Source organism: Panonychus citri, unplaced genomic scaffold (assembly GCF_014898815.1).
Source record: "Panonychus citri isolate SS breed McGregor unplaced genomic scaffold, ASM1489881v1 Contig00136, whole genome shotgun sequence".
NCBI classification, from domain to species: domain Eukaryota; kingdom Metazoa; phylum Arthropoda; class Arachnida; order Trombidiformes; family Tetranychidae; genus Panonychus; species Panonychus citri.
Window position 1 is genome coordinate 1973730 of NW_026515541.1, and position 22677 is coordinate 1996406.

The 22677-nt window shown below is 31.0% G+C and overlaps 4 protein-coding genes and 1 non-coding gene across 6 annotated transcripts; 2 read left to right on the forward strand and 3 right to left on the reverse strand.

Annotated features, from left to right (window-relative positions):
- The first annotated feature begins 981 nt into the window (after positions 1–981).
- Positions 982–4278, forward strand: LOC128392383 (fatty-acid amide hydrolase 2-B-like). The gene is made up of 3 exons (XM_053352401.1): positions 982–2149; positions 3257–3578; positions 3651–4278. Exons 1-3 carry the CDS (start codon positions 1124–1126, stop codon positions 3935–3937), a joined length of 1635 nt encoding a protein of 544 aa, XP_053208376.1. The 5' UTR covers positions 982–1123; the 3' UTR covers positions 3938–4278.
- Positions 4279–5722: 1444 nt separating this feature from the next.
- Trnar-ucu (transfer RNA arginine (anticodon UCU)) lies at positions 5723–5795 on the forward strand. The gene has a single exon. It is a non-coding gene; the product is annotated as a tRNA-Arg (tRNA).
- Positions 5796–5890: 95 nt separating this feature from the next.
- Positions 5891–13648, reverse strand: LOC128392419 (large neutral amino acids transporter small subunit 4-like). The gene is given in 7 exon segments (XM_053352445.1): positions 5891–6301; positions 6375–6495; positions 7411–8566; positions 9400–9446; positions 10116–10297; positions 12303–12359; positions 12362–13648. Coding segments are annotated over 7 exon segments (1947 nt in total). The 5' UTR covers positions 12617–13648; the 3' UTR covers positions 5891–6172.
- A 3356-nt stretch (positions 13649–17004) lies between these two features.
- Positions 17005–18710, reverse strand: LOC128392720 (N-alpha-acetyltransferase 10-like). Of its 2 annotated transcripts, none has more exons than XM_053352792.1 (2): positions 18050–18710; positions 17005–17942 (listed from the first exon to the last, which is right to left on the reverse strand). In XM_053352792.1, exon 1 carries the CDS (start codon positions 18546–18548, stop codon positions 18057–18059), a length of 492 nt encoding a protein of 163 aa, XP_053208767.1. In that variant the 5' UTR covers positions 18549–18710; the 3' UTR covers positions 17005–17942; positions 18050–18056. The 2 variants fall into 2 exon arrangements, with proteins under 2 accessions (XP_053208767.1, XP_053208766.1); XM_053352791.1 differs by having other exon boundaries at positions 17005–17896; positions 18050–18707.
- A 145-nt stretch (positions 18711–18855) lies between these two features.
- On the reverse strand, positions 18856–22247 carry LOC128392719 (26S proteasome non-ATPase regulatory subunit 2-like). The gene is made up of 2 exons (XM_053352790.1): positions 21732–22247; positions 18856–21641 (listed from the first exon to the last, which is right to left on the reverse strand). The coding sequence occupies exons 1-2, from the start codon at positions 22112–22114 to the stop codon at positions 19235–19237; spliced, it is 2790 nt and encodes a 929-aa protein (XP_053208765.1). The 5' UTR covers positions 22115–22247; the 3' UTR covers positions 18856–19234.
- Positions 22248–22677: the final 430 nt, after the last annotated feature.

Consider the following 22677-nt stretch of genomic DNA (forward strand, 5'->3'; position numbering starts at 1 on the left):
CCACAATTTGAGAAGCTAAATTTTTCCTCTTGTTTTAAGTTTAATTGTTATAATCAGTTTATAATTTGAAACAATTAACTGGATATTTAATTGTCACGGTAATTATATTTTTCCTTTTCCATCTTAGTTTTAAATCATCAATTAACTGATTACCACGTTTTCTAAGTTCAACCTGAAAGTAAAAGTAAATTGTTTTAATTACTAATTGTTGTTAAATCATCACAAACATTAAAACTAATCCAGTTATGTTTTTATTAAACGAGTTTCATTTTTTTTTGTTAACTCACAATTTGGAAATGTAATTTGTTTTTCTTTTAATCTTTAAATTGGTTAACTTGATTGCTAAGGGAAAGTATTTAAATTATTAACCATTTTGTTTTCACTAATTATCATCCGGTGAACAATTAGCTTACAATTAAATTGCGAATCACGAGAAAATTAAACTAAATTTAAATCTCTCTTTGTGTTATATTATTTTAAACTTTTTCCATTTCACCAATTTATCCATTGATTGTAACAATTGATTCTAATTGGTTATTAACATCATTTCATACAATCAAGATCATCAATTTAATTACAATCGACATTGAAAATTAAGCTAATTAAGCTAATCAAATGAAAGTAAACAACAATTCAAATTGATTAACTTCTCAATCTAATATCAATAAAAATAGAAAAATGGTTGGAGAAAAAATCAACCAATAGATTAGAATCTAAAGAAATTAATCAAATTAGTAAATTTTTCCAATAGTTAAAGGGAAAAAATTGGAGAAACAATTAAATTGCTGATTAGCAATTTAATTAAGAATTCGGATAACTAGCGTCATCTGTTGTTCCCCATTCAGACTAAACTCAAAGAATAAAAATCGATTAGAGTTCCAATTAAATAAATCGATTCGAAGTAGCGCGTAAAAAGATCGATTGATTCGATGGATCGGTTGTGGTTCGATCTTTAAAGAGAAAAAGTTTCTTCACTTTCTAACCAAAACATAAATTGTCTCATATTGTTGAGTATTAATCTCAATCATTGTAGAGCCGTTTAATTGTTAATTTTTTGTTTGTTTTTTCTTTCTAATTATCCTTGATTATTTATTAACCTGTTTCTCTGATCTATTCTCACCTTATGGATCCTTTTAGCTCTTCTTCACCAACAGTGAAAATGTCCACATTCAAGAATATTTTGTTCACAATAATCCGATTCTTTTTACGTTCTCTCTCTTCATTGGTTGGCCTTTTCATCTGGTCATCTAAAAATGCTCTTCCACCCATAACTGACCCTCTTCTCCTTCTCCCTGGATCCACATTGGTCTCCATGATTAAATCAGGCTCACTGAAAAGCGAGAAATTGGTTCGAGCCTACATTTCCCGGATCAATCAGGTTCAACCTTTTCTAAACGCTGTAGTCCAATCTCGTTTTGACGCTGCCTTGAAGGAAGCTCGAGAAATTGATATAACCATTGAAAGAGAGATAAAAAATGGCCTACCCGCTGATTCACCTGATTCCATTAGAAGGAAAACTCTTCTTGGTTTACCCTTGACAACAAAAAATTCACTTGGTGTTAAGGGAATGATTATGGACACTGGTTCGGTACCAAGAGCTGGAACTTTGGCCGAGAAAGACGCTGAAGCGATTGGAATAGCCCGTGAAGCTGGAGCCATTTTAATTTGTATAACCAATACACCGGAATTAGTTTTATGGTATGATTCTCATAATTTTGTCTATGGGAGAACCAACAATCCCTATGATCTTGCCAGAATTCCTGGTGGAAGCTCTGGAGGTGAAGGTGCTCTAATCTCTGCTTGTGGTTCTTTGATGGGTGTTGGATCGGATGTCGGTGGATCAATACGAATACCCTCCTTTTATTGTGGTGTTTTCGGCCATGCAACCTCACCCGGAGTGGTTCCTGTCACAGGCATGTATCCACCACCATGTAAAGCTTGGGCTGATCACTTATCCTTTGGACCAATATGTCGCTATGCCTGTGACCTCAGGCTATTGTTGAAAACGTTATCCCAATCAAATGGCACTGATCCTCTGGGACTCAATGAATCAGCCTCACTTGACAATCTAACCATCTACTACTTTGATGACATTGGAAATCCTCTGGCTAATCCAACCATTCCTGAAGTTAAACAAGCCATTCAAAAGGTAATTATTGTTTACAATTTATTTTTAGTTAACCTCCTAAATTAGTGTTTAAATTCACTCACTAAACAAGTTTCCAACAATTACCAACCTGAATGAACCTCTCAGATCACTTTCAGTACCCAAATCAGCATCAGTCTCATTCTTTCCCTTTCACAATTAAGGTTATGATTAACTAAAAATAAAACTCAACCACTCAGCTTAATAATCATTACATTTGAAAATAATTGTCACCAAAAACCGTTCAACTTTAAACAATTGATTAACAAAAAAAACATCAAAAGTTATATTGTGATCAATATGAAACCAAATCAGTTACAATTAGTGTTATTTATACAGTTGAACGAATCAACAATTGATTATAATATGTTTAATTCCTTGTATTTGATTGCTAATCAAATTTTCCACATTTAAATCAGAGACTTGCCCTTAACTTTCAAAGACCTTGAATTAGAATTTAAATTTACCTTAATGTGACCATAGAGAAAACATCCTATTAAATTGTTGGACTGGAAAACAATGAAATGATTAAGGAAATAATTGAACAGAAAATCAGTTTTCTTCATTTATTGATACATAGAAAACCATTTTAAATACAATTAGTTAATGGATCTTTTCCGTCTCGAGCATAAATTTAATAACAATTAACAGTTCATACTTTTAATTGTTTTCTTCAAATATCTGCCCAATAATAAGTTGATTGTTGGCAAGGAAAAGTTAATTTAACAAAAGTTGATCGTCAATTAAAATCAATGCAAAATCAGCTAATTCACAAATCATTGACTTGATTGATTGTCTTTAAGTTGAATAAAAATTGTAATTGATTCTGTAATTTTAATGATAGTTTGATTGCCTGAGGGTAAGATTTTGTCAAAATGATAAAATCATTAAAGCAATTAAAGAATAAATATTTCCAATGATATAAAATACTCGTTTTTCCTAAATAAATGATATTTAAATTCAGTTTTATGATCAATTCGACTCTAGACAATTTAATCGAACAGCGATTGAATCATGTTCTGATCGTTGGAACGACATTAGCACTAATTATTTTTACTAATTGTTCTTTTTTTTATGATTCTTTTGAACTACTATGACGATCGTCGATAGACCTTGAAACATTTTAGATGCAATTTTAATGCTCGAATAGAGAAAATCAATTACGATAGAATGGCCTTTTCTTTGATCATGTGGGCAACCCAACTATCGTCAGGAGACGCATATCCAATGGCCGTGGAAGCAGCGATTCGTCAAGGTCGGATTAACCCGTTCTGGGAATTGATCAAATTTGTTTTCTATCTGTCCAATCATACACTTCCCGTCATTTTATTATCAATGTTTGAATCGATCGGGCCCAATAAAGGGTCAGCATTACATAAGAAAATCCTCGAAAAAGCCGATGAAATGAAAGATCATTTCACTCAATTATTAGGTAAATTTTTGGTCCATCCATTGATTGATTTTCTTCAACCTATTAACCATTTTTCATCTCTTTATCCATTAGGTTCCAATGGAGTATTAATCTGTCCCACTATTCCCGTTCCCGCTATCAAACACAAAACAACCCTGTTCAATGGATTCGACACCGGCTATACAATGTTCAGCAACGTAATCTCATTCCCCTCCACCCACTGTCCAACAGGTCTAACCAAAGACGGACTGCCCATCGGTTTTCAAATTATTACCCCTCCGCTCAAAGATAACACTTCGATCACGATGGCCTGCGAGGTGGAAAAACTATTCGGTGGGTGGACTTCACCCTCTCAACTAAATCTACCACAATCAGATTGATCAAAATCGAAACAGTTTTTTTATTTTTGTTTAAAACAAAACAACTTTCTCGCTCTTATAATTATTCAACAAGCTTAACAAACTTAAGAATCAATTGCGGCAATTAACTAATTGCTTGTTGAATCATGTAAATTTTATTTATACATCAGATTGTTTATTTTTCACTTTCTTATTGTTATCACACTTTTTTTGTTTACATTTTCCTCATCATCATCTCCCATCAACTTAATCATTCCCAACAATTGTCTCTTGAACACAATTATACTTTTAATGTGCCATTGAATGGATTAAATTAATTAAAAGTGTGATTCTAATAAAACAATCAAATTCATCCAAACAAATCATTAGGAAAAAAAAATGATTAAAATTGAGAAAAACTTTCCAATAGCCACCAGTTGCATAACACTAGCAATTTAACCGTGACAATTTACCATCATAAATCAATTGTAGAACTCGTTCTCCTCTTAACTGTGTTTTGTACTAATTGATCAACTAATTTCAATTTCACCGTTCAAATGTTAATTTACTATCCTCCTAAGGTCGCAGGTAATGCATTAGGCATTTAGCACCCGAGCGGGTGGCCCTTGTGGGCACTGAGCTAAACGCCCAGTTTGTACAATTTTTGCTTCTATTGTTTTTACAATTTCATTTCAAAATCTTTAGTTTGTTTCAATGTTTTCTTCGTTCGTTAAATACAATTGTACCAGTCCTCCAATCGTAAGTGTCTTGTTGTCTTGGATTCATCAGCTCGGTTTTTGAACAGTGACACATTTGAATTTTTTACATTTGAATATGAAATAGGTATCCGTAGGTTGAGACGAAGGCCAAGATCAGGTCCAAAAAAGTTTAACTCATTAGGTTCGTCATGAAAAAGAGAAAATAAAATTAGAGAAGAGAGATTTCAAATTTGTATCAAGTTTATTTTTCATCATACGTGACAAGAGCCTTGTGCATTTTCGTCTTCAGGGTGTTAAGCGAACACTTTTGCTCAGTTTCAAGAGATGGAGCCAGTTACCAAAAAGTTGTATGAATTTGGAAAAAGTTTCAAAGAGATTTGAACAATTAATATTACTGAATACAATTAATGTTAAGGGCCTTGTTTAAAGTTGCCCATTCATGCTTTTAACCCTTTGATTGCAAATATATTTGCTCGATTGTTTGTTTCATGAGAGTTGAGATTGAATTTTATTTTAGATTGAAAACAAAACTAAAAAACGAAATAAACTTTATCAATAAGATATTAATTCATAATATGTAAATCCCATTGAATCCCTGAGCTGAAATTCAGCTTTTCCTTTTGTTGCAATTTACTATTAATAAATTGCAAATCAGTTGTGAATAGGGAGAGGATCTCATCATAACACTACATTAATTTGAACCAAAAGTGTCGTACAAATTAACGACTATGGTCGATTTGCGATTTGCGAACACATTATTAATAATTTCATTAAAAGCCAAAAACGAAAAGTGTGTCGCGTATTAAAATAAGAGAACCGACTGATTCTGTTGGATTGATTTCTAATGAAAATCAATAGTTTCACCATCGAAATAGAAACTTTCAAGTCAATTTCGGTTTCAATCGTCGACCGACCAAAGTTACAATTGGATGTCACTCACTTACCAACTTACCTAAGACACTAAAGTGACATCATAACCGTGAACTTGCGAGAGAGACTCCAGAGCATCTCAAAGCCTAATGAACTTTTTTCTCGAACCAGAGTTTTGCTCATGCTCGCAAGAGATCATTGGTTGAACTTACTGTTTAACCGTCTTTCCCTGACTCGAGCCCGCATAGCGCAGTGGATAGCGTGTTGGACTTCTAATCCAAAGGTCCGGGGTTCGAATCCCCGTGCGGGTGAGTGAAAACTCAAGTTCGACTTTTTGTCCGATCGATTATCTTTTCACTTCGACAATCAAATCAAATTGAACTCGTCAAAAAGTCTATCAGTTTATTTGGTTGTTCTTTTTATTGACAAATTAGATTTGGTTACAAGTTTAGAAAATAATTAAAATATTAACAATAAGTGATTGGCTACAATTAGTTAGTTAACAATTAGTTAATCATTGGGATTAAGGTTTTAAAATAATATATGATTAGATGATTAGATGATTAACAAATTAGATTGACTAACGAAGTCCAATTTACATGAAGTTAGAAAATATTACAATAAATGAAATGGCGAAATTATCAATTTAATTGATTCTTAGTTCTAACTGATTAAGTTAATTAACAATTTATTTAGCAGATTCAATCATTAATTGTTTCTCCTCCTTTTCCAATAATCGTATTTGTAATTTTCGTGAGGCCAAATGAAGAGGATTTAAAAGAGCTAAAGCTGTACAGACGCAATTAAATAAATTTACCTGTGAAAAAATTAAAAGAAAATTTGATTACAATTAAAATTTAATCACTCGAATGTAACAATTAGTTAATTACCCATAAGGCACATTCAGGTGAACCCTCTTCCCAAATGAACAGAGGAAATTGTAACAATGAAATTACCGCTCCACAAGTGGACATGATTCCCAACAATCTAGCGAAATGATCACCCGGAAATCTAAATTGTTAACAATTAACGAGAGACAAAAAAAAAGTATCATCATGATTAGAAAATTAGAAAATTGTATTAACCTAATATAAGTGATTAAAGATCAATCCATTAGAATTGTATTAATAATATCAATTGGTTTCTCCAAGTAAATTAAAAGTCGATATAAAAGTCAATTGTCTCTTATTGTGTTTTCAACGATCAGAACAATTAGTAAATTGTGATTTCTTCTCAGTATGAGTGCAAATTTAAATCATTATTATCTATGTAATCGTTTTAAAATGAACACAATCAATTTAATTGGTAATCGATTGCACTGAAGTAGATCAAATAACCTGTGGAGTTTTTGATTACCTGGAATAATAATTGTAATACTGAGTCGATTGTTGTAATTTCCGAGCAATTGGAATAACAATTTACTACAATTAGAAGCGAATTAATTTCAATGTCAAATAGTATTTATCACTTTCTCTCTCGCGATCTTTACCATTCTCCTGTTTTCGCTCTGATTATTCTGGTTAATAGTGTTTTCGATAATAATGAATTCAAACAGACTCTTTCAGGGAAAGAAAAAGGTAATTGGTTAAAAATAAGAAGAGAAAAGAAAAGGTCACTTAGTTTTCTCTTTCCTCATTGACAAATTAAACAACAATTAAAATTGATTGTCAACATTGAGAGACACACACAATTAAAGAGAAACCACCAAGATTACCAAACATTAACCTTTAACCTGATCTAAAAATAGTAACATCAATTGGCTATTTATATAAATATAAAATCTGTAAGTTGTTTAGTTGAATTGGAATTAGATCATAATTAAAGCGGGAAGAGGTTAATTTGTTGTGACTTGATTTCTAATTGAGTCTCTAAATTGTTGACAGTAGGGAAATCAATCAATGAAGGACAATTGTATTTAAATTTTACCTTATCCTTAAGAAGGCTGAAGCAACGGCGACAAGGAAAGACCTTAAAAATGTGATAAAAACAATGGACAAATAAATAGCGGTCGGAGTGTCAAAGAATCGGCAGGCCAAGATTCCCGCTAGCGTTGCAGTTGTAAACATCATGGGCCAAAAGCCGGAATCGATTCGTTTCAATTTTCTTTCCAATGGATCTGAAACTAAATCAGCTTGGTTAACTTGATAGTCCATCCAGAATCCGGCTAACGGAGCCAATGCCAGAGATAATATCTGAATGAGGCCATAAATTTTGGTAAAATTACCGGCGACCACAGCGTCATGAGTAACCCTGTTTAACCATAGATTCATTGATCCAACATACATGATCATGTAGGTGATTAACCATGAAAACCACCATTGGTGAAGTAGAAAAGCCAATGAGAAAAGTGAAACTTTCAATGGTATTACTGGTGGGGAAATTTTGTTCGTCGTCATTATTGAAGGAGCTAAAGACGAAGGTGACCTTTCAACGGACGAAGTTGGTGTGGCCGCTCCTGTGGTAACGGTAGATGTCGATGAAATGTGAGATAAATTACCAAGACTGTCCTCATCATGGGAAACATAAGCTAAATTATCCGCTTCATATGTTGACCTTTGAGGGATCGGAAGGCCAATCGATGTTAATTTGGTCGTTGATGAGGAAACTGTGATCGGCTCCAGGGAACATGTGGGTAAGGATGAGGTTGATGATGTGAGGGAAGGTGAAGCCTTTCGGCCCATTGGTGGACTTTTAATGTATCGAAACTTTTCCAAAGTAACTGGACCGACGATATTTTTCTCGTAATATTTACGATTACCGGTGAAGGTAAGAGCCACTTTTGAACTGGTCAGATCGTCTTCGCTTATAACGGTCGATGGTAAAAGGAAAAAGGTTGTCGGTAACATGGACAAACTACATAGTACCAAAGTGAAACATGTCCAATAAAAGGAAAGTCCAGCGTCGAACATGAATTTAAGTATGACAAAGGTAAACGCCGAAGCGCTGAAAGCCCCGCTGTAGAAGGTGATTACAGATGATCGCTGTTTGGGGAATAGATTGGCAATTTGCATATTGGCAATTCGAAGGGGAACACCGCCGAGACATAAGAGAATCACGGAGGGAAATATCAGGTAAGAACGAGCTGAGAATTAACCAGAATCGAGAAAAAAGAAGGAAAGAAAAAAAGAAAACCCAAACCAGAGAGTAAACATAATGGAAGGAAAAAGAATTAGAAAAGTAGATTTTACGAAGAACAAAATTGAGTCGAAAATATCATATTAGAATAGAATTTATCAAATTGTAACAATTTAATCGATTCCATTGATATTATCATCTTAATTAGTTGGAAATATTGTCAACAATCAAATCATGAGAGTGAAATTTGTGGTGAAAAGTGGTACAACCAACGATACGAATATGGAAATTGATCAAAGGTCTTAGTCTTTCTCAGCAATTAACGAAACAATTAGTGGTTAGAATAAATTATTCTGATAAATTGATTTGGTTTTTCTGTGAGAATTTAAGATTTTCTAATGATAACTCGTTCATATTTCTCACTGGCTTCAAACGATAACAAATATTACATCACAATTAAAGGAACCAAACAATTAAGAAAAAGTTATCTAAGTTAATTGTTCTGTCAGATAAATCAAACAGAGTCACAATTTTGTATCTTTCATGTGTATCAAACTGGATCAACGATTCAGGACAATACAATATGTGATCAGTTGAATGAAGAAAAAAAATTAAGCCTTTAATCAGCAACAATTGGAAAAAAAAATGATCCAACAATCAACAAGGCAAGAAAAAGGCTCTTTAATTGTTAACAAATTGTTTTCTTCTTCTTGATTGTTCAAATTTCTGTAATTTTATTCCATGTTGATTTTATCCATTCGCAGCCATTGATTGTCACCTAAACATCGTCATGATTAACTAGATTGTTGACTTACGATGATTAAATGAAGATCAACTTACCTCTCGTAGTGAAACAAAGGGAAATACTTCCAAGGGTTAGAAATGCACTGAAATTAACGATTAAATTTAACAATTAGTGGTCAAAAATGTAATCAACTCATTCTGATCAATTGTATTTAGATGCTGATCAAGACAATTAAGCTAATTGCTAACAAGCTTCCTTGATTCTATTATTATTAATACTTTCACTTTCGTTTCAATATCATCGATGGAAAAACTTTGATTATGATCAAAATCAACTTCTTAATATCATGATTAACTTTAATTGTCCCCAACTGTAGTAGTTTAAATCTAAAAATTTCCAATCTATAAATTCAATATCAACCTTACCCTTTAATTACAATTAAATTGTCACACTTTCCCTGAACAATATAACTTTTTTTTCATTCCAAAAAGGGAACAATAAAAATTGTCAAATCAAATTGTTGATTATAATTTCCAAAATAATCTCATTGAGATGTTAACAACAACAATTAAGTGACAATAATAAATCAATCAGTCGATATCAAAATGATAGATGAATATGATTAGTTAATTATGATAATAATTAACTTAAAAGCAACGACAAAAAAAAATTGATACTAAATTTGTGTTGAAAAGTTGACAAACAAACCAAACTTTGAGTGAAAGTTAAAAAGTGAATAGTTAAACAAACATAATGCAATCAGTTAATTGTTGATAACAGTAAATTATGCTGATTTGAATTAATTACTTACTTAATTAATAATCGGACGTTTCTGAGGCCCCATTTATCAAGCAAAAATCCCCATATAAATGCAGTGAAACCATTGAAAAAAGTACCAACAGTAAAAGCTAAATTTAATACCCGATCCTGAGTCCCACAGGTTTTGATTAAGTGTGATGATGGTGATGAGCGTGATGAGTTAATTGTCAGCTCCTATTTAGTAATGATTAAAATTGATTTAATTAGTGGTAATCAATGAGTGGTATAAAAAACCATAGATGAAAACAATATGTAAATTATAAGAGAGTTGTGATCAAGGTTGTTGACTAATTAGCTGATTTAGTTTTATTAACCTCTCGATTTTATGATTGAGACAAATTATTGTTTTCACCAAAGATAATCAACTAATTGTTTGTTTTCATCATTCGAAGTGTTAATTGTTTGATTTGTAGTTAATTTATTAATAGTAACTCTTTTTGAATCAAATCCAATTGGTGTTTGAACAATTAAGTTAATTGAGTTTTGATGATTTGATAAAATCGTGAGTTTTTTTTTATACTTTTCTGTGTCATATTTGTTAATCAACTTGATTGTCTAAACAATTAACAATCAGTTTGTAATGTTTAACTAATTGTGAGCCGGAAATGGTTAGTGATTAGCTAATTGTTATCTGATTTAAGAAAAAAAAATTAACTTCTAATAAACTGATCAACAAAAGTGATAATAATTTAGAAAGTTAAAATTAAAATTCAACATTGACCATGAACAGAAATGTAACAATTAACTTGATTGTGAGTAAATTAAACTTTCAACTAACAATTAAAAGTGTAAATCCTTTGACCAAAAATCAACGATAATCAAGTTAATTGAATTAAACTAATTTTGAAAAAATTGGTCCAGTTAATTTAGTCAATCAGTTAGTTAACCAGATAATCAATTACCGATGACAATTAATTAAATCAAGACCTTGATTGTTTATTAATTGAACAACAATTTACTTTTAGTTATTAGTTATTGAAAATAGTTAAAGGTGATCAACCGAAAACAGAATTAAATTTAATTGTTGAGCTAAAAATTGAGCTACAATTTAATAGACAGTTTAACGTTGATTAGTTTGATAATTAACCTTGAAATTAAATACACTTAATGGTTCCGGGATTGCCTTCAACAATCAAATCAATACAATTAATCCCAACATCAAGTGAGAGCAGAAAAACAAATCAACAATTAACAACTTTCAACTGTCAGAATCATAGTTAGTTAATTATTAAACTTTCAGGTATCGGTCATAGTTAATTGTTACACTAATCAACCTGAGGTTATTTCCTTAACTCTTCCTACAATTAAGATTAGGCCTTGTTTTGTTTGTTATGATTAAATTTAATTGTTTCCTTAATTATATAAACAAAAATTGAATTTAAATTTTCATGAGAAATTATAATGTTTGTCAATGAGATTTTGGTTCAATGTTGTTAACTAATTGTTGGCATAATCATTATATCATGAATGTAAATTTAATTGTCTGTGGTTATTTTGACAATTCTGTTGATAATTAACCCTTAATTGTTGTAGATTCCTTGTGGTAAATAACCTTGATCATTTGAAGGTAAATCTTTTACCTGATTGATTGTTGTGATTGAATAAAAACCATGGAATTGATTTCAATAGATTTGAACAATTTAAATTATTCCAATTTCTAATCATCAATTGTTACAATTGATTGTAATTTTCCCCTTTAATCAACTACAATTATTAAATAACAATCATTAAGAGAGAGAGAGAGAGAGAGAGAGGTTGAAATGTTTACCATTTAGATTGATTGAAATTTTCTCATAATTTAAAAGTTAATTGTCAACAATCAACAAGATTTAACTTGAAGAATAAATTTTCACCCGGAAACAAAATTATCTCCCTGGAAATGATAACCTGACCATGGATTTTGCTAAATAGATTGTCAACAATTAACTAATCAAAACAACTAGAATAACAATTAGCATTTAAATTGTGAATACCGGAAATTGATCAACTTTCATTCAAAATCAATGTTACTAATGAAATAAATTTAGCTTGAAAGGAAAACAATTAACTTCATCCAATAAGAAACAAAAAATCAACTATGTAAATTGTCAACAATTAACATCATCAAGAGTATTTACCTTGAGCATATTGAATATAATATTTGAAGAGCAAAATTAAATCATTTCAATATTGAACTTACCTGATCAGAGTAATAAATTGTTGATATATTGGGTGTTGGTGTTGTTAATGATTCGGTTAAATTGTTGCTAATTGTTGTAAATTGTGAGTTTCAAAGGGAAGATATTCAATTGTTGAATAGTTTTGCAAGATACTCGGAATCATTGGAATATGAATATCGGAGTTCAAAGGTAAATCACATAGAGATTCATAGACACCCTCTTCCTTTAGCATGTAATTCAATGCTGACCAACCCAGAATCGAACCGGTGAAAATTAAATTCTCCATCAATCCAACAATTAGAATTAACCATTTCTTCCAACTAGGTGTTCTCATTGTAACAATTAACACAATTAACACACTGATCACTGATTACGAAGACACAATAATAATAATAATATTAAGAAAATCGTATCAATTATTGTTTAAAAAACTTTTGATAATTTGTTGTTCAATCGAGGATTAGGATTATAATGATTAGGGTTTGGATTTGGTTGATTATTTTAAGTTTAACTTGATGTTATTAATCATAATTGTGGTTGGTTTAATTGTTTATGATCAACTGAAGGATTGGTGATGGTGGTGGTTGAGTTAAATTGTTCAGATAATCACCATTAGTCATAACAATCATTTTTTTTTTATTGTGTTTATATCACAGAGCACAATTAACAATCAATCTTGATTTACCAATGACCATAGGCGTTGATATTTGGTTAATTAACAAAAAGATGAAGATGATAAAGATGAAGATGATGATGATAACATAATGATAATAATAAGTGAATATGGGAGGGGACACTTAGAACTTTTTTTCTCCGCTCGAAAGAGGTGGGAACTTGTTCGAGTCCAGAGATAACTGTGAGTGTGATGATGTTCGTGGTGGTGTCGAGGTGGAGGCGAATCGTTTACACAGATGAAAATCATGTTTTCTCAGAGGAAGAGATGAAAAAGAAAGAGAGAGAAGAAAAGGGGGAGAATAGAACATACATCACGTCGAACTTACCTATTCCGAATCATATGAATTCTGAGAGAGGGAGAAAAAATATTCGACGAAGGAGGAGGAAGAGAGAGAGAGAGAGAGAGAAGGTGGAGATTCGATGAAGGTGATGTTAATTGTAACAATTAAGATGCAAAGTGGGTGGTGGGATTGACGAAGGCGGGAAATTAACCTTGTCTTTCCTTAATTTAGTAACTAATCTATTCAATTGTTGTCACAATTTAGATTTAGAAAGTTGAATATCTACTAATCTTATTGATTGTTCATATAATCTGATGACAATTTGATTATACGATTAGTTGATTGATAATTTTGGTACATTTTGATTAATTGATTATTATTAAGCTAATTGTTGTTTTTATTGTTGTTGTTGATGATATTAAATTGTTTATTTGTAAATTGCTGTTTAAATCAATTTATTTATGTTTTGTCCCTTAAATTATTTGCTTAATTAACTGTTACTGTTTTTTGATTACAATATTTATAATATTTACAATCAAAACCTTGAATTGTTTGGTGTAACTTTGTTGATTTGTTTTGCTACCTTTAATTGTTAATTAACATGAAGATGAGTAAACTGTTAGTTGTGATCATAACTAAATCAATTAATCAGATTTTTTTGTTTAATTTGATATTTTGATTACAATTATCATTATGATAATTGCTTGAAACCTTGATTAATTATCTTATCTTTTAATTGTCCTCTTTACAATTATATTGATAGTAATAATTAAGTGGTTGATGAGTCCTAATTAAATTAAAATCAACTTATTAATTAACTGATTGATTATTTAATAATCAGATCGTTATTGTGAAATTTTAATCACAATAATTAACTATTACAATCAATGGGTAAGATGTTTAAATTATATGATTGATCTGTTTTTTTTTCTGGATAATCAATCAAATTTTGTGTTAATTGTTATAACAATTAACATAACCCTATGTATTTAAATGAGGCTAAATTGTTGTAAGATTATATCATTGATGAAAGTTAATCAACAATCAACAAGGTTGAATTGAAGGTGGAATCAATTGAAAAGGTGATTTCCAAAATGATTACAATTGAAGGTTTTTCATCTTAATTGTTGACAATAGACTTTTGATCAACAGTTACAATCAATTTTAATTGTGACTCAAAAATTCCTTGACGATTTACACGAAAAGTTAATCATAATCAACAGAATTAACTTGATCATTGTAACAATTTAATTTCCTCTGAGCTCAATGTTAAAATCTTACACTGGCTTCAAATCTTAATCATTGTAATCGCCTTGATTGTTTAAATTGCCAATGGATTAATCAAAATCAAATTATTCCTTAACCACTGCGATGATTAACTTTGATTATATCATTGTAATTACAAGATAAACTAAATCCAATGTTAGTTAATTGTCATTAGGATTGTTGAGTTTTTTTTGTTTCCCAACTATTAAGATAAAAAAAAAAACTTTTCAAGTAAATTAACCAACACAATCAACGGACAATTAACAAATCAACTTTGATTTTTGTAACAATACATTCCCACTGATTCACTAGATTTTTTTTATCAAATTAATTGCTGTTTATCAAGTGAATCTAATTGCGTTGATTGATTAGTTCACTTGGGAGTCTCAACAATTAACCAGAAAATTAACAATAATTGAAACTTTTTTTGTTCAATTTTTCTAAAATACCAAAGGTAAAAGTTAAATCTAATTACAAAGTAATGATGTTTAATAAGAATCTCTTAATTGTTATCAAATTATCAAGGTTTAATCATAGGTGCAATGCCTTCCGGCTTAATCACAATCATCAAATTAATGATCAAACAATTTATAAATCAGTGTAAGATTTGATTTCTTTGTTAACTTTCAAGGTTTGGTAAAAGTTTTGGATTATCAAATTTATTATTACAATTCAATTGTGATTAACTTTTTTTTCACTATGTTATCATTAATAACAATTAACAAGATGTAACAATGATCACCAATTTGAATTGTTAATCATGATTAACCTTATATAATAATAAAATTAAATAGTTAAATTGATTGGATTATACATTTGATTACTAGAAGGTCAGTAAATAGATTTAATATCTTGTTGGGCTAATTGTGTGTGGACAAATTATCAATTGTGATTAACAATTTAACCTTGATTGTTGAATGAGAAAAACTAATTCAATGTGATCAAGTCCTTGTTCAATTGATTGTAATGATAACAATCAAAGTATTCACCTGATTGTAATTACAATTACCTAAGAAACAAATTACACAATTAAGGGTTTGATTGTAAATTTCTTGGGAATTTTTTTCCCAACATGATTAACATTTAAATTGCAATGTTAATTTCTCAAAGTCACCAACAATTAGAGTTGATTACAATTAAAAAAAAACTGTCTGAATATTGTATTAGTGTTTACACATGATTAAGTTAACTGTTAATTGTAAACAATTAACTTTGATGTGCCTTTGAAATTTGTTTTTATCATCACATTTATTAGATCATTGAGATTTTATTTACATCTTAATTGTGATTAAAATTTGATGATTAAATTGCGATTTTTCTTGTTGATTATTGACAATACGGGCTAATTGTTCAAGGTTAATCATTAAAACCATTGAACAATCAAACCATGTTGATCACCAATGATGATTAACTTAATTTTGTTTACTAATTTAAAAGTTTTCTTGAAAACCCTTATTGGTGAAAATTGATTAACAACAAAATTGATTGTTTATGATTAGCTAAATTGTTTACACTTTATACTAACAATCAATCATTAAAGAAACTTAATAACAAATCATTTGATCACAATTAATTTTAATGAATATCAAATCAATCGGTTAATTTGAGTAAATTGTTGATTGACTTGACTTTTTGATCGGAAAACTTTTCTTTCCCGTTTAATTGTTCATTTAATTTAGTTGAGCCTCAAATTACAATTTAAGAGACCAATTTGATTTGATTATTAACCTTTATCTTAGCAATTTAAAATTTATGTCCTGTAATTTACCTTAATTTTTTTTCGTTGAAAAGTTGATCACAATTTAAATTAATTCGCAAATTGTATTGCTATCACAATTTAAATTTTACAATTAAAAACGAATCAAATTGTCCAGTAAATGTCCGTTTGAAAGTTAATTGTTATGAGAAAACTAAATAATTAACTGATTGTATCTATTTTTTAATCAACAATTAACCGGAAAACTTTTTTCAAAAAAATTGTAAACAATTTTCAATCATGTTAACAACAACAATCCCACAATTAATTACAGTTAATTAATTAAATGTTTAGTTCAATCAATGAATGAACAATTTAGGTTGTAAATTGAATCATCAATGATTAAATTGTTATTAAACTTGACATTCAAATGAGTGACAATCAACAAGGGATAATTAGAGATGTTTCAATTTTTTTGATTGTCAATCAAATCACATCATCTTTAATTGTTGTTTAATCATGACCGATGGTTAAATTGTGATATCATTTGACATTTAATGAGTAACTAATAAGTATCCATGACATATAATCGTAATTACTGTTAAAAGGGATAATTAACTGAATAAAAGTTAAACAACAATTAAACCTTTAAATGCAAACAATTTAGTGTAATAACATTGGTATTATACAATTTATGCAATTGATTAGTTGCTAATTGTTGCTAATTTGGGTGAGATAATTGTAGTTAATCATGTTTGATGATCTATACCCTTGAATTGTAAATTTAAATTTCCGCAATCAATATTCAAGAAAAACAAAATTTTAATCAGTTGACATGAGAGAGAGAGAGAAAAGTTAATTGTCAATTTAAGGCTTTTGGTAAGATGTTGACAAGAGTTAATTGTCCTCAATTAATTTACTCATTTTGTCGAGGTAAATCTGATCATGGATTCTGACAGGAAGTTTGTTTAAAAATAGGGGAGACTTTCAACAATATAAATATTGATACTAATCACAATTAGTAAATTAGTCGATTGGATTTCAAATTGATATAAATATTGGTGAAAAAAACGATATCCTTTTACACACTAGATTTGATTTGATTACTTTTTTTTGTTGTTGTAAATTGTTTCAATTTACACAATTGTTTGATTTCTCTCCTTGTTTTTCTGTCCAATACACTTTTGATTCCCTTGGAATTGTGATTAATTAACCTTGACAATTAGAGCGATAGTTTGATTAAAGCCCTTTCTCTCCTTCTTTCTCCTCCTTTTCTCAACCATAGATCAACTGTGTTCATTGAACCTTTTGATTGTTGATTGGTTTGGTTCATATGGATTATCATGGTTAATTGCTTGAAGGTTGACAAGTAAGGTTTAAGGTTTAAAATCAGCTAATTAGGTAATTATGGTTCACTTGATTTTCTCTTTTTTTTTCGTAAACGCCAATTGAATATTTTTAGGTTGATTGCTTGTTACTCTCTTTTCGTAGTGGAGGTTTAATTGTATGTACACTGAATCCAATTCGTTTCCGTATTTACTGAACTCTAGGGGAGAGAGAGAGAGATACCATTGTTTGTTCAAGAAAATTCTGTTTCGAATTAAGAATTTGATTTTTGTTGTTGTTTCAACTCTCCTTGAGATCCAAAAAATACCGATATTGTGAATTATGGCTTCATCTTGTTAACACGTTTGGCCTTAAAAGGAAATTAAGAAGAGAAATAAAAAATGGCAAATAATTTGCTTATTTGAATGTCAATTATTTTTGATTGTGTCAAAAGGGTTAAATTGGACAAGTTTGTTTAAGTTATAACAAAAGAGAAAAGGAAAATGTTTAGATGATTAGATACCAGATATTCAGCTTGATTTGGTTGATTCTGGTTTAGCAAATGAGGCCAAATCTCTTCTCATGGCATAGGCATCTTCCCCATCGGCATAGTATTTAGGCTCAGTTTCATGGATCACAAATCCTAAAGTATTAGCATATAAATGTAAAGCAGCTCGGTTACTTTTCCTCACATGCAGAGAAACATATTTAGCATTGAAACATTCAACCATAGCTCGAGATGATTGATTCATTAGCTTCTGAGCCAATCCTAAACGCCGGTGGGACCTTTTAACAGCTAATGAAGTGATATGACCATGTGGATCATCTTCCGAGTCTTCCTCCATTTTGGCTAAAACATAACCAACAATTTTACCACTTTCATCTTCGGCAACATAGGACAATTGAGGCCAAGATAATCCATGGTAAAAGTAATATTTCATTTGGTAATTTTCTGGTAAACAAAGCAAATTACAATGTTGCATATTTATTAGATCTTCGGGTTTAGCACAGCGAATATTCATTGTAAATCAAATCGAGTCAACTAACGAAGCAGAAACTACACAACTAATTAGACAAATTAAGAAAATAATTAAAAATAAATTCTATTGAACTAATTAATTAAATCGCGATGAGAAACGATTGGAAAAAAAGTAAACACATTTGAAAAAAATTCTGGATTCCGAATGTTCGCCTATGGAAAATGAGCGCCATCTATTGGGTGATTTTCTTTTTACAAAAGATTTAAATTTAGATTAAACAATTTAAATTCTTAATCATTGGAAGCAATTGCAAAGGTGAATTAATTTTCTTTTCACTGATCAAGTGATTGTTTATTGGATTAAGAAATACATGATTGATTTTTGTTTTTTTTTGTTATCCAAAGTGAACTTTATTATCTTCAAAAACATTTGCTATACCATTTTTTGTTTTCTTAAGAATTAATTAATAATAGTTAATTAATTGGGTGATGATCAAATCTTACAAAAAAATAGGTAAGAGAAAAAGAAAGAGAGAGAATTGAGAAAGTTAAAGGGAGAGAATTAGTTAATAGCAAATTTTTGTATTCTGTATCCAATGTTGTTGTTGTGTCCAAGCTCAATTCCAGCAATTAGGTTAATAAATTTGTTTTTCAAATTAGTTAATTTGGTTTAAGGTTTTTTCTTTCAATTTTTTTGCTGATTGGATTGGAATTAGGGATTATATCTGTTTATCCGCTATAATTTGGATTCTTTTTTAATATCACGAAACCTTCAAGTATTGGTGTTAATGGTTGATACTCTTCGGTGGCAAGTTCAGCTCTTTCACCGAGAGCCAATAAAACCGGAGTGGTGTGTGTTTGGAAACCGGTAATGGTTTTGGGTTTACCCGCTTGACCGACAACATCAACCGCTTGACCCACTCGAACGGGCACAGGTAAGGGCAGGAGATCTTCATTGAAAGTAACCAACATACGAGGTTGAATGGCTGCCGTCAGGTAGTATAAAAGGTAATGTGATTTACCCAAAATGGTTGATTTAACATCAAGTAAACTAACCAAGACAATTAATAAACCAGCCAATGCGGTGGGAACTAACAATTGACGGTCAGAGTGGAAAGGTGACAATGTTAGTGTACCTTTACCCAAATGGGTTAACCCTTGAGCAATTCGAGTCATAAAAAGTCCATTAGGCTCTTTTGCATGATATTGGACAAGTTGACGTAACATGGTTGCCAATCGAGCGTTATTGGTTCCCGCACCGATGATTCCCATGGCGAAAATTGCATTACAAGCTACTTCCATATCGGTATCGTGACTAAATTTACTAAGTGTTTCCAAGATGTTTAATTTTGGATTGGAAACAGAAATTAAAGCCAAAGCCAGGGGAACGGTTCGTTTGATGGCGGCATCACCATAACGTAAGAGATGACCAAAGGATCGGAAAGCCATTTCTGATCCAATTTCTTCGGCCATTGCAATTAACGCGATTCCCAAAGTAGCTACAGATTGTTGAGCTGAAAGGTCGGATGTTGATGAGCTACTGCTGCTACTACTACTGGGAGAGTCTTTCTTTTTAGAGGATGATGATGATGGAGAAGATGAAGATGATGAGGAGGTGGAGGTGGAGGAAGAAGAAGAGGTTGAAGAAGTTGATGTAGTTGTGGAATCACCACCTTCTTCTTTGGTGTCTCTCTTTTCAGAGCAAATATGAAGTAATTGTTGAATTTTTAAAACATTTCCAGTGGCAGCATAAGCACAAATGTCCAATAATGTTTTCGACATTGCTTTAAATGGTTCATTGGTGAGTACATCTAATGTTGCTTGAATTGTTTCAGCTTCTTCTTGTCGTCCCAAATAACATAAACCAATGGCGAGGGATAAAAATTTAGCAAATGGTTCAGATTTAAGGTCAATCTTTGATGAAGAGTCTCGATCGATCAAAATTTGTAAACAATTTGCTGTTACATCAGAATTTCCTGAACCAACAGCAATTAGACCACAAGAGACAGCGGTGATTCCTAATACCTCCATGTTTTGTTTAGAATCGGTAAGAACGGGAAGAAGAGTACTGATAACATCTTCTCGATTAGAACCAGCATAAGCCAAACCTAAACCGATTATCGCTCCGAGACGCATTTGAGGTGAATTATGGGTAACATATTCACCAAGTAAAGCAAGAGCAGGATCACAATCATTTCTAACACCACAATTAACCAATCCACAGGCAAGTAAAGCTCCAGCTTTAATATTATCTTCACTTGAATAAAGATATTTATCTATTTGGGTGAGACCACTATCAACATCCCAAAGTAAAATTAATCCAAGTGAAGCGGTTGCACTAAGCATACCATGGTCTTTGTTTTTGTAAAGCCATTTATTACCATCATCAACTAAGAGTAATTTATCTTTACCAAAACCACAATTGACGAAACCATTGACAAAAGATGAGGCCAAATTAGCTCGAGCCGAGTCAACATTACTTGCACCATGAGATGATCGAGTTGAGGTTTCCAAATGACTTTTGTAAATATCTTCAGGTGTTTTCGGCTCAAGAATATCTAATTCACGGGCTAAGGCAAGAAAATGACTGTTTAAGTGAGTGTTTGACATAATATCAGTTAATTCAGCTTCGGGAATATCTTCCATGATGAAAATTTGCTGCCTTCCAATCATGAAGGCTAACTGTTTTTGTAGAGCAGCATCTTTACAACCAGTTAAAATACTCTTAATTTGATCCATATCATTTAGCTGCATAGCCAAACGTAAGGCTTCTGGTAATTTGTTAAATTTAACAAAAATTCTAAGAGCTGTTTTCAGAATATTGGTATTCTCGGGATCGGGTACATAAGAGACACAACTTGTCAGGTAAAGACAAACTCTTTGACAAACATCCTCATCATCAATATAGCTATCCAAAAGTTCAAGTTTCTCAATCTCCATTAAAAGATCGGCTGCTTCAGCTTCAGCATTGTGTTTCATATGATATGGAACAATATCATGAACTAATTCCACCAATTTAGCTTTATGTTCAGGAGTTGATTCATTTAGCCAATCGTTTGCAATTTCACCGGCAATATGACGAACATACTCATGACCCCAAGATCCAATCTCTTCCCGACTTCCCTTTAACCGATACCTAAACACGAGAGAGAGAGAAACAAAAGAAAAGGGATAATTACACAAAGGGAATCATCATTTTTGTTCAATATTGAGAATTTAAAATTACTTTAAAGCTTCTCCGACACCATATTTTTCGGGTGGCATGGTCATTGCTAGAATAGAGATAATGTCAGCCACAAATCTTTGAGTTTCTTCACTGGGCATAGATTCAAGAATATTCTTAAGAGTCTCATAATGATCTCGTAAAAATTTCAAAGGCTTGGGAACTGAGGTCATAGAAGTTGTTGCACTTCTAATCTGAGATCTTAATTGTTCCAAAGCGGGTAGATACAGACTTGTATCACTTTCTTTCAAACGATTAACCAACATCTCTAAATCCTCTTGTAATTGCTTATCCTCTTCAGACATTTCATTTTCCTTTTCATCTTTTCCTTTCTCTTTCTCCTTAGTAGTTTCCTTTGGTTCCAAGTCACGTTGTAAATCTTTCATTTTGCTCTTCCGATCAACTTCAATCAAAACCAAATAATAAACAATTTAACAATAAACAAAGAAATAGATAAATTAATTTAACCGATAATTAAACTTGAAGTCACAATTAAAAACACAATTGAAGTTTAATGTTAATAAAATGCTGACAAATCCAATCTCTTTAGTGGCGCCATCTCTTGGATAAATAAGTAACTTTTAAAAGGTCAATCAAATACGAAAAAAAAATTCAACAATTAAATCAGATCAACAATTTAAATGATGGACACAAACATGAGATAATCAATTTAACTTTGAAAAAAATAAATTAATTAACTCTATTCCTTTTTTATGATCCAATGAAAGTGAAAATTTGTTTAGCTAAGAAAATGAAAACAATTTAGAATCTCAATTAACCAGAATAATGATTAATGTTTTATTTACTTTAATTGTGATTAAAGTTGTGGGAAAAATAAATGATTTATGAATAAAATTGAAATAGAAATTAATATTGATACTAATTAATCATTGGAATTGATAATTTTACTCTAATATATATTAGAAGAAGGGAAATTTGAATCACTCCA

Bases quoted from the DNA above. Each gene is read 5' to 3' on its own strand.
- LOC128392383 (XM_053352401.1), top strand. From the start codon at position 1,124: ATGGATCCTTTTAGCTCTTCTTCACCAACAGTGAAAATGTCCACATTC. The intron at 2,150-3,256 runs GTAATTATTGTT...GATCGTCGATAG, and splicing joins TTAAACAAGCCATTCAAAAG to ACCTTGAAACATTTTAGATG. The intron at 3,579-3,650 runs GTAAATTTTTGG...TTTATCCATTAG, and splicing joins TCATTTCACTCAATTATTAG to GTTCCAATGGAGTATTAATC.
- LOC128392720 (XM_053352792.1), bottom strand. From the start codon at position 18,548: ATGAATATTCGCTGTGCTAAACCCGAAGATCTAATAAATATGCAACAT.
- LOC128392719 (XM_053352790.1), bottom strand. From the start codon at position 22,114: ATGAAAGATTTACAACGTGACTTGGAACCAAAGGAAACTACTAAGGAG. The intron at 21,642-21,731 runs GTAATTTTAAAT...TCTCGTGTTTAG, and splicing joins GGTGTCGGAGAAGCTTTAAA to GTATCGGTTAAAGGGAAGTC.